General features: G+C 41.9%; 1 protein-coding gene across 1 annotated transcript in view; it reads left to right on the top strand.

Moving 5' to 3' along the window:
- The window catches only part of ANTXR1 (ANTXR cell adhesion molecule 1), a 241,630-nt gene that overhangs the window by 139,203 nt on the left and 82,962 nt on the right, over positions 1–19,465 (top strand). Inside the window, exon 13 of the mRNA XM_082356369.1 lies at positions 2,011–2,106. Coding sequence (XP_082212495.1) covers positions 2,011–2,106 — 96 coding nt within the window. The remainder of the gene's footprint in view (positions 1–2,010; positions 2,107–19,465) is intronic.

Here is a 19,465-nt window from a genome sequence, read left to right as displayed (position 1 = left end):
ACATCAATGCAATGAGGCAGGTGAGGTTCAGTATCTCCATTTTGTGGGCATGGAACGTAGAGACTGAAAGATCAAGAGGGCTGTCCTTGACTAACAGTAAGGTTGGAGAACACACGGGATTTCTTTGTCTCTTCAAGGAGAACATCACTCTCTGCCGTAGCTCATGCATAAACGTTGTGGGTCCGGGAGCATCCTCTGGCTGCTGTGCCCTCTCCCCACCCACTGCCCAGCCCTGCACCTGCACTTGTGAGGTGCAGCTCCCTCGGGGATAATCTGGCATTCCCAAGCCTTGGCTTGGTGGGAGCCGAGTGTTTAGTTCCCTGGCTTTTGGGTCAAAGACATTCCAGGGAGTAAAAGCTGCCTTTAAACAGCTTCCAGTAGCCCCCACTGGGCACTCGGAGTAGGGGTGAGTCACGCCCCGGCTCTGCCATTAACCTGCTGTGTAACCTCAGACAGGCCATCCAACCTCCCCCTCTGTAAATGGTTGGGGAGAGGGCAGCTTTGAAAGTCTGATCATGCTGTGGACAGTCTCCCATGAAGACACATGCTCTGAAGATCATGAGTGTTGTTTCGGGAGGGTCACACCTTCCATCCACTTGAGCCCATCTGTGTACCCCATAGGTCCACTGATCCTGGGTGAGAACCCCAGGGCCACGTGAGCCCTGATGCCATAGGGAGGAGCCCCAAGTGCAGATTTTTAAAGTACAACTTCAATAGTTTATTTTCTCATTGTGCAATGTTAAAAAAAAGAAAAAGAAAAGCAAAGACAGATTTTTTTTTAATTACCATAAATCCACTACCAGCAAAATCACCATTAATATTTGAGTAAATATCCCTCAGTCTCTCTCTCACTCTTGGCAAACATAAGTCCACTCATTATATCAGGGCTGTTCTCTCAGGTCATTTAAATATTATTTGTAAACATAATGTCTACAGAGTAATTGGTGGTTCTACAATGTATTATTAACTATTCCTTAACTGTTAAACATTTAGGTTGCTTTCCTTTATCATCGTCATCATCATCATCTGTGCAAACATATCTGATTTTGAGGTGGGGGAGCTAAAAGTGGAATTGCCAGCTTTATTCAGAAGGGGTACCTATGACAATTAATACCTGGGACAACTTGCCCCTCGCCCCCAGCTCCAAAGGTTGTACCCACTTACACTCCCGGTAGCTGGGAAGAAGGGGCGGTGGAGGGGACTTAAATCTGCTCCCTTGAACCAGCAGCCCCAGAATACTGACACCGAGGGAGTGGGATCTCTGTTGATGAAAGTTAGTAATCATGTCAGGCCACGGCAACTGTCTGTTTTGGGGACTGGCCTAGGCCTGTTTGGAAGTGGGCATGATTTGCCTTGGGTGCCCGCCTCATTGGGCCCGACAGCAGCGTTGACTCAGTCACCGCACCCCTCCCCTCCCAGGGGCAGCAGAAGCTGCCTCACCCTCTACTCCCTGGAATCCCTCTACCCTTTATCACATCCCATCCGTGGGCTCTAGACTTTGCCTCGTGAATCTCTTACACGCACCTATGAGAAACAGGCTCAGGGGAGCAGGCTGAGTTCTGAGAATTGTCCCAAGTCCAGCCCAAGGGGTGGCGGGAACAGCAGATCCAGGGAAGGGGAGGCTGTCACCAGACACAGGGTGATGGTCCGGAGGCTGATGGGCAGTGGTAGGCCATCTCAGTGCCCAGCTGCACAGACAGCCGTCTTCTCTGTCCCCTGCAGGATTGGTCCTTCAGGATGTTGTTCAAAGAGAAGACCGGGGCCTCCCTGAAAAGACAAACCCACTTCTCATGAGACTTGACTACGTAGAGTGTGTTGCCCAGGACGTTGGGCAGCGTTTCAACCATTTACTTGGCAAACGGTGCTCTTCTCTGGGCCTTAAATCTGCATAGTGGGGATGGGAGTGTGGGGAGGGGGAGACCACAGGTATTGCCTTGCCCCCCAAGCTCACATGCTGGTTGCACACACAGCCGGCCCCACTGCTGACCGCCCTCTCTCTCGGCCCCGCAGTCCGATGGCTCCATCCTGGCAATCGCCCTGCTGATCCTGTTCCTGCTTCTGGCCCTGGCTCTCCTCTGGTGGTTCTGGCCCCTCTGCTGCACCGTGGTAAGTGCCCCAAGCTTCTCCCCCGGCCTCAGACCTCAGGCCGCTCAAAGCAAAGAATGACACAGCTTCACAGGACCATGAGTAGGTAGAGGGCTACAAGAAGCTGTGTAAATAAGTAACAGTAAGTCTAGCGTCTTTTGTACGATTTTTACAAAATTGGCAAAAACTAACATGATCAATAAAATCATGAGTCATTAGGAGTCAGTATGCATTTGCCAATGGACACACCATTTTGGGCGGAGCAGCTGGAGGGGCTGCTCTGGGTGCAATGCCTAGGAAAGAACAGCAGAATACTGTAAATGATGAGCGTTACTTGACATGTAATAAATACACATGCATGTGTGTGTGTGGCACATGTGCACGTGTGCGCGCGCACACACACACACACACTTGTTGAGCTGCACCAGCTGATACTCTTCGAAAGCCACCTTGGTCTTAGCAACTAGTCAGCCCATCTGAGAAAGTGCCTCAGGCCCCTTTATTTTTAACAATAAAGAGTGGCACCTACCTTTATTTTATTCTTTTAGCTACCATTTATAGGACACACCTATATGTGCCCAGCACAAGATCAGTAAGGACCTCCTCCCCATCATCGTCACCTGGAGCCACCACATAGCTCTGGCCAGCACCTCCCCAAATAGCACAGGGCCTGGAATAACCCGCCATCACCTGCCGTGCCCAAATGATATGTGCTTGTCTATCAGTTTCTATTCCCTGGCCCCCAGACCAGGAAAAGACCAAACAAAGTAATATCAAAGTGAAAAAAAAAAACATTAGCTCTTGCAAGTCTAGTTCTAGCACATGCCCTGACTTCATGCACAATCAGAGCATGCGCTGTAAAGCCAGGTGCGTTTGCAGTGAGCGCTGCTCCACTGCCACAGCTTCTTCCATTCCCTGCATCTCAGTTCTTCCATGGCAGGCCCAGCAGAGGAAAATAGATGGTGAGCATCTCCAGGCTAGAGCTTGTCTTCACTTTATCTCTGGAAATCCAGCATTTAGCATACAGTGCAAGGCGACTCAAATCTGTGTGTAGGACAGAAAACGAAGCCTCATAGAACGCTAGACTTGAACAAAAGGGGGAAATGGTTTCAAACAACACTTTAAAGAGATGATAAATGGATGAATGCAAAACTCAGTCAGGATGTGGATCCATGTGGCAAGGATTCTGGAAAGAAAGAGGCTTTTGCGCCAACAGAAGCCTCTGGTTTTGAGGGGAAAAGATGACTTGTAGCAGACAAGAATGTGTGGGTGGGAGGGACCCTGGTGGGAGGGACAGGTGCAAGTCTCAGGTCAATTAGTGTAATCCAGGCTGGAGTGATTTCACCAAGATTTTAAGCAATCTTAAGCACAGCAGCCCCAGAGTTAAATGTTTAAATACTGAAGGCTGCATAACCATTTTATTTTTAAGGTTAAAAAAAAAAACGGAGGCAGCCAGACTGCTTTCTATGGTGATTCAAAAGCAAGCATATCTTCAAGTCTGGAATTCTCGGGGGAAGAAAACTTTCAGAGGGCTCTTAAAGAAGAGGGTGGCTGGGAGTGTTGGTGGTGGCAGCCTGAGGTGAACACTGGGGCTTCTGTTGTAGCAGGCATCACCCTTTGTTCACTTAGTCCCTTTGATTATTAAAAACAGTTACCTCTGGGTGGGGACAGCTAGGAACAATACAACAGCCAAGCAGTACTCCACCATTTACTGGCTGTGTGATCCTGGGCAAGTTACTTAACCTCTCTGTGCCCCGGTTTCCTCATTTATATAATGAGGACAATGAGAGCTCTGACCTCATAGGTAGATGGTGAAAATTAAAGGATTATCTATATAGGAATATCTATATATCTGCTTAAGATTGTTCCTTGTATTATTATTAATAATAATTACTATTATTAATATTTCAAAATATTTACTATAATAGGAATATATAACTGTACTGTATGGCATTCAATTTGTAATAGTGAGAAATGTCTCTTTTTTCCAGTTTTTTTGAAGTAGAATTGACAGATAGCATTTTATAAGTTTATGGTATACAACTTAATGATTTGGTACGTGTATATATTGCAAAAAGTTTATCATAATAAGTTAACATCCATCACCCCACATAGCTACACATTTTTCCTTGTGATAAGAACTTTTAAGATTACTTTCTTAGCAACTGTCAAATGTACAATACAGTATTCTAAACTATAGTCATCCTGTTGTACATTATATCCCCCAAGCTTTATCTTGTAACTGGAAGTTGTACATTTTGACTACCTTCACTCACTTCCTCCACCCCCAACCCTGTACCCCAGCCCCCACCTCTGGCAACCACAAATCTGATCTGTTTCTATGAATTTGGTTCTTTTAGATTCCACATGTAAATGAAATCATACAGTATTTGTCTTTCTCTGCCTGACTTATTTCACTTAGCATAATGCCCTCAAGGTCCATCCATGCTGTTGCAAATGGAAGGATTTCCTTCTTTTTTATGGCTGAATACTATTCCATCATATATGTATACCACATCTTCTTTACCCATTCGTCCTTCAATGTACACTTAAGTTGCTTACATGTCTTGGCTATTGTAAATAATGTTGCATTGAACATGAGGGTGCCGGTATCTCTTCAGGATAGTGATTTTGTTTCCTTCAGATATATACCCAAAATTGGAATTGCTGGGTCATATGGTAGCTCTATTTCTAATTTTTTGAGGAGCCTCCATACTGTTTTCCATAGTGGCTGCACCAATTTACATTCCCATGAACAGTGTACAAGGATTCCCACTAATACTTGTTATCTCTTGTCGTCTTGATGATAGCAATCTTAACAGGCATGAAGTGATATCTTATCGTGGTTTTAATTTCCAGGAAAATGTCTCTTATTTAATGCCTTTCATTATTGGAAGCAGGATCACACAAGGTCAGATTGCTTTGCAATATTCAGAATATTTTTCAGCGAATCTATCTGGTTAAGCCTATGTTGCTTTGGAAGACAGCAAAAATGTCTTAATGTGGCCTGATTTTGTAAGTCCCAAGGAATTTCTTTACAAGGGAAGATCTTAGAGATTGATTTTCCTGTTTATGAAGTCTTTAAAAACTGCCCTTCCACATATTTCTGAAAGCTGTCTGGGGCTCTGAAGCTTAGTGTGCCCCCCCAAATTTCTCGTTGATCGCTGGCTTCCTTTATGAGTGATGGTGTTCTGAGGGGGACAGAGTAAATTCACATGTCTTCTAAAGGGAGTATACAGGAAGGAGGGCAAACAGCATGTTCCCGCACCCCAGGATGCAGTATGCAGCAAGTTTCTCTCCCCCGCGTGACGGCACGCCCTCACCACAGTCTGGGACTAGCAGAGGGCATCCTTGTAAATGATGGTCCTGAAACCTTCTTCTGTCATGCTCCCTGCCCTGTCTTGAGTGTGGGAAATGCCCCATGACCTGGTACCAAAGCCATATCTCCAGGATGGGAAATAGCCAGAGAGCAGAAAGGGTCTGTAACATGAGAAGCCCATGAGGTTTGCCTTCCTCTTGCTTCTGCACAGTTCCTTCCGGGAATAATATTCAAAATCTTTATCAATTTGCAAGGCTTGCATCCCAATTGAGCCAAACATTAACCCTTTAGTGGCTGGATATGGGGTGGGATGGGGGATGGTCCATGAAGTCCCAGAGGGTGGCAGGGGTACAAGGGCAGGCACTCAGGTCACTATTTACTAATCATAAAGAGCATTTTAACATGTAACGACCAGTATGGCCAGATCAGGCATAATAGACACTACCAGGCCAGCCCTCTGCAGCCCTCGGCATCCTCTTGCTTCTTGCTGGTCCTGGAAGAAGAAATCTGAAGTCTGAGAGTGACTGGTGCTACCCATTGCATTTTGCCTTTCTGAAAGGACCCCATTCCCAACTGGCTCTTATCTCCCGCCTAGATGGAACCTGGGTTAACTTATTGCCCGCATAGCAGAGAATAATCTATCAGTAATGACTGATGGAGAGAGAATTGGCCAGGTCTTGGATCGAAACTTTTCAGTGTTTCCCAACGTGGCCCTCAGTATCCCCAGGTAAATCTTTGCCTTCTAAGATTCCTACCTTTATTTACTGGCACAAAAAAACATTCACATTGGGAGAGAGAGAGTCATTGGCCTATGTACCCTGTGCTTATTTGCATTTTCAAAAAGGGAATTCAGGGGCCAATATTTTACAAAAAAATAAATGAATAAATAAAACCCTGCCTCAGTTCCACAAGGGGCATTGCCAGAACGCTTTAAGTCATGCTATGGCCTCTCCATCTACTTATAAGTTTGGTCCAATATTATTGAAATCTCTAAATTGAACTTTAAAAAAAGGAAGACTAGGAAATCTGCATGAGAAGAGGATCATGGGAAAAAAGAGTTGAAATGTACCGGATGAGTAAACGTATGAACATATGGAGGAAAAAAGTCCACAGTGAATCAGTGGTATTAGAGGTAAATATTATCTAATACAGATCTAGAAAATGCAGGTAACCCTGAGAGTCTACCATCATCCCAGCCAAGAGGCAGCACCCTGAAAGCCTGCAGTCTAACTGGGTTGGTAGCTTTATGTACACAGGCAAAGGCTATCACATCCTGCCTAAATTTCAGCAGGTCACCAGACACTGATAGATTCTGATTAGCAATGGGGACTGGCTCCTCCAAATCAAAAATCTGGGGGATAAGATAAATGCCTGCCTGGTGTCTTAAGCTATGGACCCCATGTTGACCCTCTCATGAACACCCTCCATTACCTAACGCCCAGCCCACTTGCCCTGCCCCATCCTTATACTGAGACAGAGCAACTGAAAGTCTTCTCCTCTCCTGCTCCCAAGATGATGGTCCCTTCAGAAGAGAATTGCCCAAGCCTGCTGATGGGGCCACTGCCCATTTACGAGGGCTTCTCATTGCTTAACAAACTCTCACCTTATCCTTATGGAGCCCCAGATTTCACCCCCACAGTGTCTCTCCCAGGCTGTTCCCGTTCTCCCGGAGATGACTGTCCTATCTCTGGCTCTTTCACTCTCAACAGACAACCTACTCTCCTGTCTCAGTGAGAGGTGGAAGCTGTCCTGTGAGAAACCTTCCACCTCAAGTAGCACTTTCATGCATCCTGCTCCAACATCCCTCCCCTCCCCGGATGCAACCTGGCCCCTCTGCCTCTCTTGCCACTCATGTCCTTCATTTTGTTCTCTCTCATTCACCTCTGCCTGTGGTATCTTCATCCTTTCCTCTCCGCTGTCTTCCTCCCTGCTGCCTACTGGCCTCTTTCAACCTTTACAAATGTCTCATACCTTATTCCTCCTTCAAGCCTCCCTCTTCCTTCTCCCTCCCTTTCATCTGCCAACTTCTCTGCAGAGCAGACTGTCCACGATTCCTTCCATTCACTCTTCGGCCCACTGCACCCTGGCCTCCATCAGCATCGTTGATCTAGTCCGTACCTTGCAAGTCTGAACTCCCCAGCCAGGGATCTCTGCTCATTTCGCATTCTACTTTAGCTCTTTCAGCAATGGGCACTCTCTTCTTTCAACTCTCTCCTCTGCTGGCTGCTGCCGACTCTTCTAAATCTGTCTTCAGTTTTCCCCTGTCTCCTTCTGCTGCCGCTCGTCTCTTGTTCTCCAGGATTGTCTTCAACCTTCTCTACACATTGTCCCTGGGCAATATCACTAATGCTCATGACTTCAGCTACAATGGATATGCTGATGGCTACTTAATGTGTCCACCCATTGCTGGCCTCGGCTTCAGAAGACCAGGCCTGTAGTATCAGTACCCAATGGACATCTCAATTGTAGGCATCTCTCCCCATCGTGTCCCAGCTAAATTCATCATGTTGTCCCCAGAACTGCTCTTCATTGATGGATATGTCACCATCCTCTGAGCTGCCCAAACTCTAGACTGAAGAGTGATTGCCAAGGTCTCCTCTGTCTCTCCTTGTCTTCTCTCACTTCACAGTTGTCTGTAGAACATCCTCTTCTCTCACACCCCATCTCATCTGATACATCCATCTGCACCCTCTACCCCAGTATAAGCATAATACCTGGCACTCAGTAGTTGCTTAATAAATAGTTGTGGAATGAATGAATGAATGTCATTGCCTTAGTCTGAGGTTCTGCATCTCCCACCTGAACTACTGCAATAACTTTCTAACTTCTCTTTTAGCCCTTCTCACTGTCACTAGGTTTTTTTTCCTTAAAAAAGAAAAATAATCAGGTCATGGTCCCACTCACTTCCATGTCCCAAATCCTCTTGACTGTTCAAGATCTCTAAAGTAGACTTCAAATTCCTTGACATGGCGTATGTAGACCCTTCTCAACCTGGCCACACCCCCACTTCTCCACTTCACCTCCCACCTCCTCCTCCCTGTGCCTGGACCCCCCTTGGCACCCTGTGCGGACTCCTTCATGGCACTGACCATGGTGTTGTAACTGATTGTTTGCTTGTCAATCTTCCCCTGTAGACATATGGTATTGGAAGCCAGGGCTGTAGTTCCCCAGAGCATAACCATGCCTGGCTCAAGACTGTTACTCAGTATATCTCAAAGCTCATTGAGGAGCTAAATGGAAGGAGGGCCATCTCCAGGCACACTCTATTCTTTGGGGTTCCTTGAACATACCACGTAGCTACTAATGATCTCTTTGCTTATATTGTTTCCGCTTGCTGAAATATATTCGTCTTCTTTATCTACTCTGTCAACAATTCCTCTTTCTTCAAAGCCCGGTTCACTGATCACTCCATCTCAGTAGCTTTCCTTTTTCCCACCTGGGGAGAATTAGCGCCAACCTCCCTTGGTTTTCATAGCACTTTTTTCACACATCTATTAGCGAATTTTCTCATTCTGTCACAAGTGTTCATTCATACATATGTTCCTGTCACTATACAATGAACTCCTCCAGGGGTCGGAGAAACTTGTCACAGAAAATCATCCCACAAAGGAGTACAGTGCCTAGTATGTAATTCATATGTTTTCCAAACTAAACTAAAGGGGGGAAGGGGAATGGATACGAAAGGAACCCACAAACCGGTGGAACTGTAGGGTGTGGTAGTTTCATGGGTGTTTGTATTATTATTATCAGGTTTCATAAATTACATGTATGTTACACACATTGTTTTATATGTATCAAATATTACATAACAAAAGACACTTTTATCAGCTTCTTAAATAAAATCCTTGAAATCTGCCCATTTTATTAGGAGGTTAATTGTATATCAGGAAATCCGAGTCAAAAGATCTTGCCATATTTTGCCAGATGAAAAAGTTTCTGGAGGTTCGTTGCACAACGAGGTGAATATACTTAACATTACTGAACTGTACACTTAAAAATGGTTAAGATTAGGTTATATGTTTTTTACCACAACTAGAGAGAAAATAAAAAGAGATCCTGCTGTAGAGTTGGAATTCTTCTGCAGCCCAGCTAATTAAACTACACTATTAAGGTGAAATCAAATCATTATATTTCTGTTCAAATAATGGCAAATATTTTTATTCAGTTTGTTGGGAGAGGATCATGTGCATGCTTTGAGAATTTCTCCCTAGAGAAACAAAATGCGGTTCCCTTTTGTTTTGGTTTGTTTTTAACGGCCTTGTAGGTATCCTATGAACAGTTTTTAAAGAATTATGTAAAGGATCATGTTTAATACACTTTATTGAATTTCCAGGGTAGTTCAATGAATGACAAATTGCAAGGGACAAAAACTAATCAGGAACTTGACATGCCTTAAATTGAAATAAAAATAAATTCTTCAAATAATGCCCTCACACCTTTAAGCATAGTATTTAATTTTCAGGGCCAGACAACCAAACCTAACATCACCAAAGGGATTCACTGAAGCTTATTTAATAGAAACCTGACAAGTACAAGCAGCTCCTTAGCCAGGCATCATGGGCCTAGACTCATCGTGCTTTCTGGATCCCTTTCCAGCCTCCACCCATTCCCATCTGGACATACCTCTCTCTGCAGCTGACAAGGTCGCTTCCCACTAGCATGCAGAGCCCTGCCATGGCCTGTCCTCACCTCAGAGCTCTGCACCACACGCCAGTCTGTTCTCATCTCCACCTTGCCCTCGTGGCTTCCCTCATCCCTGCTGGGCTGGCCCTGCGACTTGCCTGGAAACCCACCCGCCACCATCCTCACGCCCCTAGGTGAGCTGGAAAGAGGCAAGCTGTCATTAAAGACAACGGGGTTCCAATACAAGATGTGCCTCCATCAAACGCAAATCTTTTAACCTTCATTTCCTCACGTGAAAAATTAGAAAATTGGAACCACGCTGGCGCTAAGGTAGCTTCCTTATATTCTTACCTCCTATAAGTGAATCTACTCCTCTCCTTCAACATTTCCTGGCCTGTGGTCCTCAAACCTGGTTGGTTACACATCAAAATAGGATGCAAGTAATCAGGGGCAGCATTTCCAGACGCTGTTCACCTAAACTTCTTTTGAGCCTGGAACCCTCCCATGACCCCTACCCATTAACATACTGACATCTAGAAGGGCACTAGTTCTTCCCAAACACCTATTGACATCCTGACGTCTGGATGGACACTAACATTCTGCCAAAGACGGTTTGGGAAACATAAGCCCATAGAATGCTGAATTGGCTGAAAGTCAGATTCCTGGGTCCCTAGGTGTGACCTCTTTACTGCCCTCCTCGAAGGCTGTGTCAATGCCAACAAGCTCAAACACACTGTGAACATCAACCCACACCCTTGTTCCTTGTGTGTCCTGCTCAGATCCCACAGGCACTGCCAGTGGCTGGAATCGCCTTGCCCATAACCCAGGCAGACCAGATGCTCCTCTAAGCCTCAGGGAATCCGAATTCATGAATTTTTTTTAACTGTCTCAGTGTTTTGCAGTGACTGGCGCATCATCTAGTGAAGAATATGCATAGCTGCTCTTTGAAATTACCATGTACATCATTTAGGCCTTATCAACTAATGTTAAAATTCTTGCCACTACTCTCTCTTGAGTTATGTATGAATTTGGCCTTTTAAATAATTCCAGTCTTAAGGGAGATAAGATGAGAGGCCAAAAATTATTTGGAATTTGAGTTCCAAATGTAAAAAACAAAAACTTGAGCTCATTTCTTTGAAAATTTCTTGTACTACATTCTAGATCAACACCCTTGGCACTAGACTTTACTAAACTTCTACAGTGTAAAATTACTGGATTCAAGCAGTACTTGGCCAGCTCTAATCAACTGTGAGGTTTCTATTACATTTATACTGTTTGTATAGTAAGATTAATTTATCTGTCATCAGCTAGTATTTCATGCTTCCTGGACATTTTCCACATTGCATTACCTAGTTTCCCTTGGTGTCTTGATTTTAATTAAAAGGATATTTATTATAAGGTTGAGGAATCAGAATGGAAACCTAAATTGTAAAAGCATGAGAGCAAGCATCCCCTTCCATCCATGAGATTAAAGCCTTTTGTTAGGTGGCTTTTCAGATCTCATTGGCATTTCTTCTATACACAGCTTTCTTCTGATGGCTTCTCCTCACACAGAACCTATGAGGCCAGGGAGGTAGCAAAGGAGTTGGAATTAAGATATCAGCCCAGAAGTCCCAGGATATGCAATGTTTTAAATCAAAGGCTCCAAATAACTTTAGGCATCTAAATACAACATTTATTTGAGTTACTCCTCTGAGCATGCAAGAGGTAATCATTTGTGAAAAATCAATTACTCCTGGCTGGTGATACACTGGACTTCCTAGCAAAATAAAAATAAAAAATTTCCTGGAAAAAAAATGTAATAAAAGTTGTTTTAAATGCATAGCCAGGCTCACAAGAAAATAGACATTTCCAGGGACAAAATCAAAAAGGTTCTGGAAAACAGACGTTTAGCTGACCCTAAAGCAGTGGTGATTTTCTGATCTCAATAACCTAGACATTTGGTTTCAGAGCCTTACATAGGTCCATAAAAGTTTGGGAGTCAGAATTGAGTCTTCTGCTTACAGCTGAGACCTTGAGTAAAAGGATGGGCTATGAGTTGTGTGTGTGGGTGTGGGTGTGTGTGTGTGTGTGTGTGTGTCCCTAAGAATTCAGAACCACAACCTCTCGGTTTTAGAGTTCAAATGTATATTACTTGGGGTTCTGTAAATTACAAACTAAGAGAAAAGGATCACAGTTTGGAAGTGTTTAGGAATCTGCAAAAGGAAACTCTGGTAGGTTGATCCCTTAGCTCAGTCCTCATAAGATTCCCATAGGTAAATGCAAACTTCACATGAGTTCACAACCGAAAATTACCAAAAACCCAAGAAATATTGTTACTCAGACTCCTTGGGGTTTTACTACGCATGGAAAGTACAGAAGACCAGAAATCAGTTGAGGAAGTCAGGCCCTGTCATTGGTCTTTCCTTTGCTCTCTACAAAGTTAACAATAATGAGTAGCAGATACATCAAAAGTTCTCTAAATACCATTATTTCTCCCATAACATGAAGGGTATTCCTAGAAATGTCACTTCATATGGAATTTTAGCCCCATGAAAATAACAGGACTGGGGGGGAAATAGGTTCAGAACAGAACATTCAAAACTGTGCAACGTTATAAAATAATACACTTTTAAAAATTAATAAGAAACTGAAAATTTCCACCATTTTAAGTATCTTCAATTCTTGAAGTAATGCTACAGTGTAAATAGCACTATGTCTCAATTTTTAAAAAATAAACACATGAAGTTTTGTGATGAGTTTGAGTATGATGTAGCCCCATGCCTTTGAGTTAATGGGACAGACGGAAGGACATTCTTAGGATGAAGTGTCACAACAACAGAGGTGGATGACTGTGACTCATTGTCTTCTTATTCCTTCTGTGCTGGCTTATAATAGAAATCCAGCTTTTGTTGTCTTGCCAGGGTCCTCTTTTCATAACAACAACAACAAAAAAGCTGTTTGTGTGGTTCCAAATAAGACCAAATGCCACAAAAGTGTTATTCTGCTGCTCTCAGCATTATAGCTTTTTCTTCAATCCATGGCACATGCTTCTAATCCCCTTTAAAGCAAATGATGAGCCCCATGCCTTCCATTCTCCTTTCTTTGGGTTCCTCAGTGTGGTCTCCAATGAAGCTCAATGTGGGTTCCTTTACTCCCTTTGCTCTCAGGGTGTCCCATGAATCTCATCTCTTCATGAGCATCTCAGACACAAGCTTAATGCTTTCCTCCTTCCCTGAATCCTTGGATTCTTATAACCAGGACATACACTCGTGTTGAGGATGCTTTAAATGCTTTCATGAAGAAAGGTACACATGCTCACAAGTGCGATATATTGATTTAATTGCACTGCACAAGGGTAAACAGAAGTAAGAAAGCAGATGAGGTGTGTGTGAGTTTTGTGTGTTTCTTCCACGTCACTACTGACAGCTGAGCAGCATCTTCACATTCACCTGATAGTACTTGGTGGCACCCAATATAATCAGCCAGCTGACACTTTTAAATGGTTAATGTTATATTATGTGAACTTTACCATAACCAAAAAAATCTGAAACATATACAGGCATACTTCAGGGATATTGCAGGTTCCATTCCAGACCACCACAGTAAAGCAAGTCACATGAATTTTTTGGGTTTCCCAGTGCATATTAAAATTACATAGTCTATTGAGTATGCAATAGCATTATGCCTAAAAATAATTTACATACCTTAATTTTAAAAATACTTTATTGCTAAAATATGGTAATCATCTGCACCTTCAGTGAGTCATAATCTTTATTTTTGAATTTTTGAATTTTATTTTATTTATTTTTTTATACAGCAGGTTCTTATTAGTCATCAATTTTATACACATCAGTGTGTACATGTCAATCCCAATCGCCCAATTCATCACACTACCACCACCACCACCCTGCCGCTTTCCCCCCTTGGTGTCCATACGTTTGTTCTCTACATCTGTGTCTCAATTTTTGCCCTGCAAACCGGTTCATCGTAACCATTTTTCTCGGTTCCACATATATGCATTAATATACGCTATTTGTTTTTCTCTTTCTGAATTACTTCACTCTGTATGACAGTCTCTAGATCCATCCACGTCTCAACAAATGACCCAATTTCATTCCTTTTTATGGCTGAGTAATATTCAATTGTATATATGTACCATATCTTCTTTATCCATTCATCTGTCAATGGGCACTTAAGTTGCTTCCATGACCTGGCTATTGTAAATAGTGCTGCAATGAACACTGGGGTGCATGTGTCTTTTTGAATTATGGTTTTCTCTGGGTATATGCCCAGTAGTGGGATTGCTGGATCACATGGTAATTCTATGTTTAGTTTTTTAAGGAACCTCCATACTGTTCTCCATAGTGGCTGTATCTATGTACATTCCCACCAACAGTGCAAGAGGGTTTCCTTTTCTCCACACCCTCTCCAGCATTTGTTGTTTGTAGATTTTCTGATGATGCTCATTCTAACTGGTGTGAGATGATACCTCATTGTAGTTTTGATTTGCATTTCTCTAATAATTAGTGATGTTGAGCAGCTTTTCATGTGCTTCTTGGCCATCTATATGTCTTCTTTGGAGAAATGTCTATTTAGGTCTTCTATCCATTTTTGGATTGGGTTGTTTGTTTTTTTAATATTGAGCTGCATGAGCTGTTTATATATTTTGGAGATTAATCCTTTGTCCCTTGATTCATTTGCAAATATTTTCTCCCATTCTGAGGGTTGTCTTTTGGTCTTGTTTATGGCTTCCTTTGCTGTGCAAAAGCTTTGAAGTTTCATTAGGTCCCATTTGTTTATCTTTGTTTCTATTTCCATTACTCTAGGAGGTAGATCAAAAAACATCTTGCTCTGATTTATGTGAAAGAGTGTTCTTCCTATGTTTTACTCTAAGAGTTTTACAGTGTCCGGTCTTACATTTAGGTCTCTAATCCATTTTGAGTTTATTTTTGTGTATGGTGTTAGGGAGTGTTCTAATTTCATTCTTTTACATGGAGCTGTCCAGTTTTCCCAGCACCACTTATTGAAGAGACTGTCTTTTCTCCATTGTATATCCTTGCCTCCTTTGTCATAGACTAGTTGACCATAGGTGCGTGGGTTTATCTCTGGGCTTTCTATCTTGTTCCATTGACCTATGTTTCTGTTTTTGTGCCAGTATCATATTGTCTTGATTACTGTAGCTTTGTAGTATAGTCTGAAGTCAGAGAGTCTGATTCCTCCAGCTCCGTTTCTTTCCCTCACGACTACTTTGGCTATTCAGGGTCTTTTGTGTCTCCATACAAGTTTTAAGATTTTTTGTTCTAGTTCTATAAAAAATGCCATTGGTAATTTGATAGGGATTGCATTGAATCTGTAGATTGCTTTGGGTAGTATAGTCATTTTCACAATATTGATTCTTCCAATCCAAGAACATGGTATATCTCTCCATCTGTTGGTATCATCTTTAATTTCTTTCATCAGTGTCTTATAGTTTTCTGCATACAGGTCTTTTGTCTTCCTAGGTAGGTTTATTCCTAGATTTTTTTTTTTAATTCTTTTTGTTGCAATGGTAAATGGGAGTGTTTCCTTAATTTCTCTTTCAGATTTTTCATCATTAGTGTATAGGAATACAAGAGATTTCTGTGCATTAATTTTGTATCCTGAAACTTTACCAAATTCATTGATTAGCTCTAGCAGTTTTCTGGTAGCATCTTTAGGATTCTCTATGTATAGTATCATGTCATCTGCAAACAGTGACAGTTTTACTTCTTTTCCAATTTGTATTCCTTTTATTTCTTTTTCTTCTGATTGCCGTGGCTAGGACTTCCAAACCTATGTTGAATAATAGTGGTGAGAGTGGACATCCTTCTCTTGTTCCTGATCTTAGAAGAAACGTTTTCAGTTTTTCACCATTGAGAAGGATGTTTGCTGTGGGTTTGTCATATATGGCCTTCATTATGTTGAGGTAGGTTCCCTCTATGCCCACTTTCTGGAGAGCTTTTATCATAAATGGATGTTGAATTTTGTCAAAAGCTTTTTCTGCATCTATTGAGATGATCATATGGTTTTTCTTCTTCAATTTGTTAATATGGTGTATCACATGGATTGATTTGCGTATATTGAAGAATCCTTGCATCCCTGGGATAAATCCCACTTGATCATGATGTATATGATCCTTTTAATGTGTTGTTGGATCCTGTTTGCTAGTATTTTGTTGAGGATTTTTGCATCTATATTGATCAGTGATATTGGTCTGTAATTTTCTTTTTTTGTAGTATCTTTGTCTGGTTTTGGTACCAGGGTGATGGTGGCCTCATAGAATGAGTTTGGGAGTGTTCCTTCCTCTGCAAATTTTTGGAAGAGTTTGAGAAGAATGGGTGTTAGCTCTTCTCTAAATGTTTGATAGAATTCACCTGTGAAGCCATCTGTTCCTGGACTTTTGTATGTCGGAAGATTTTCAATCACAGTTTCAATTTCATTACTTGTGATTGTTCTGTTCATATTTTCTGTGTCTTCCTGGTTCAGTCTTGGAAGGTTATACCTTTCTAAGAATTTGTCCATTTCTTCCAGGTTGTCCATTTTATTGGCATAGAGTTGCTTGTAGTAGTCTCTTAAGATGCTTTGTATTTCTGTGGTGTCTGTTGTAACTTCTCCTTTTTCATTTCTAATTTTATTGATTTGAGTCCTCTGCCTCTTTTTCTTGATGAGTCTGGCTAATGGTTTATCAATTTTGTTTATCTTCTCAAAGAACCAGCTTTTAGTTTTATTGATCTTTGCTGTTGTTTTCTTTGTTTCTATTTCATTTATTTCTGCTCTGATCTTTATGATTTCTTCCCTTCTGCTAACTTTGGGTTTTGTTTGTTCTTCTTTCTCTAGTTCCTTTAAGTGTAAGGTTAGATTGTTTACTTGAGATTTTTCTTGTTTCTTGAGGTAGGCTTGTATAGCTATAAACTTCCCTCTTAGAACTGCTTTTGCTGCCTCCCATAGGTTTTGGATCATCGTGTTTTCATTGTCATTTGTCTCTAGGTATTTTTTGATTTCCTCTTTGATTTCTTCAGTGATCTCTTGGTTATTTAGTAATGTATTGTTTAGCCTCCATGTGTTTCTGTTTTTTACGTTTTTTTCCCTGTAATTCATTTCTACTCTCATAGCGTTGTGGTCAGAAAAGATGCTTGATATGATTTCAATTTTCTTAAATTCACTGAGGCTTGATTTGTGACCCAAGATGTGATCTATCCTGGAGAATGTTCCATGCGCACTTGAGAAGAAAGTGTAATCTGCTGTTTTTGGATGGAATGTCCTATAAATATCAATTAAATCTATCTGGTCTATTGTGTCATTTAACGCTTCTGTTTCCTTATTTATTTAGTCATAATCTTTTTACAATAGTAACATCAAAGATCACTGATTGCAGATCACCATAGCAAACATAATAGTAATGAAAAATTTTGAAATATTGAGAGAAGTACCTAAATGTGACACAGAGACATGAAGTGAGCAAATGCTGTTGGAAAAATGGCACCAAAAGACTTCCTCAACACAGGGTTGCCACAAAGCTTCAATTTGTAAAAAACAAAATATCTTCAAGGCACAATAAAGCAAAGTCTGCCTGTATATTACCTTCTCCTGTACTTCATGAAAAATCATACTTTGAGCTAATACGATTTCACAGTTTATTGATTTTATTGCTCAATTTCCTTACCACATATGAATAAATTCACATATTACATACCTGTATTGTAACAAAAGAAACTGTACATGTTGTTTTCAAATTTTCAGGAAGCCTTCTTGGAAATTTAATTTGGGACACAAAGCTGATTCTTGAACCACAAGGCAAGGGAATTTACTTGGAGGCTGGGGTTAGGGGATAGAATGGATATAGATGGTGTCAATAAAGTACCATAATTAACCATGAGTCCAACCCATAACTCTAATGAGATCCTCACGGTGCACACATGTGTCACAATCCACTCATGGCAGTTGGAACTGTTAGCATATTAATTACTAAAGAAACATTTATATGGAGGGTTGAGAAACCAGATTTGCATCTTGTATCACTAAAGTGCTTATTTGACAGGCAAAGAAGTTTAGAATAATCAGAAATGCTTTCTTTACCTGTTCCTTTATAATGCACACTCATTCATTCCAGAAATAGTGACTAAGCAACAAGCACTGACTATGTGTCAAGAGATAAAAACTGAACGAAGTATGCCCATGTCTTCTAGAAGCTTAGAGTCCAGTTCTTCTTGCAGAAAAAAGAGATGCAAATACAGTGCAGTCAGTTCATTGCCAATGGTGCAGTGAAAGATAAGAACCGTGTCCCTAACTCCCAGGCAATCATCTGGCTGGGATTGCTTCAGGGCTGGATCCAAGAATGCAGGCCATGCCAGCTCTGCACACAGATGAGCACAAATGCTCATCAGAGGAAGCAAGAGAGTTTCCTCCAGAGATAGTACTCTGTCTTTGCCTAGGTGGGACACATAAGAAATGAAGACCCCATAGTCCCTGACAATAGAGCAGAGACACTATAACTTTTAGACTGAAACATTTTCAAAGCTGGTGTTTCTAATCAGCCATAGGCAACTCTCAACAGAACAGTCATAGGAATGTCTGACTTGAAGCAAAACATACCCCCATATATCTAATTGAGGTGTAGCATTGTTAAAAACAGGCTAATTCATAGTTCTCAAAGTGTGGTCCAGGGACCAGCAGTATAAGCATCATTTGGGAACTTGTTAGAAATGCAAAGATCCCACTCCAGACCTACTGATAATAAACTCAGGGATGCAGCCCAGAAGTCTGTGTTTTAAGAAGCCTTGCAGGCTACTCTGGTACTCAATAATGTTTAGAGCTATTGAGCTAATTCAAACTAGAGGACAAATGCTTAATTTTGTTAATAGAGTAGTTATCTTAAGCCATTCTCATGGACTTTGTCTGGACAACAGAATTGGCTATGTGTCATGGAAGTGTCTCCTTTGCAATAAGAGAACCACACCTTCGGTATAAAGGAGGTTGCAGGAGATGCTCCTCATCCAGCTCAAGCAAAAAGGACACTGAGACACTGAAGACAATCTAAGAAGAAAGGGGACCCAAAAAGAAGTCCTCTTCTCATGCCATAAGATGAGCATCTGTCTAACATGAGCTCGTACAGCTTAGCCTACAGCCAACTGCTGTCAGAGTGAAGAGACAGGAAAGATGAGCAGGAGAAACAGAATGTTGTAATGGTGGAGCCATAGCAGGGGCCCATGGGGGAATAGCCAAGCCTGGCATACCCCTGCTCCTCGTGCAGCACACTGACCAGACTCACTCTATTAAATGGAATAAGCCAGTGTGGCTACCCCGCGAGGAGGAAGAGGGGCCAGTGTCAAAAACCGGGTAGATTGCATTCTGCATTCCATTACACAGGACTATAGCAGTAGAGATGCAAAGGCAACAAAGTGCAAGGATCCAACATAAATTAGGAGCAAATCTTGAACA

This window comes from Balaenoptera borealis (assembly GCF_965194805.1).
Source record: "Balaenoptera borealis genome assembly, chromosome: 15".
Classification (NCBI taxonomy): Eukaryota; Metazoa; Chordata; class Mammalia; order Artiodactyla; family Balaenopteridae; genus Balaenoptera; species Balaenoptera borealis.
Note: the sequence above shows the minus strand (reverse complement) of the source record. Positions and strands in the feature narration are given on the sequence as shown.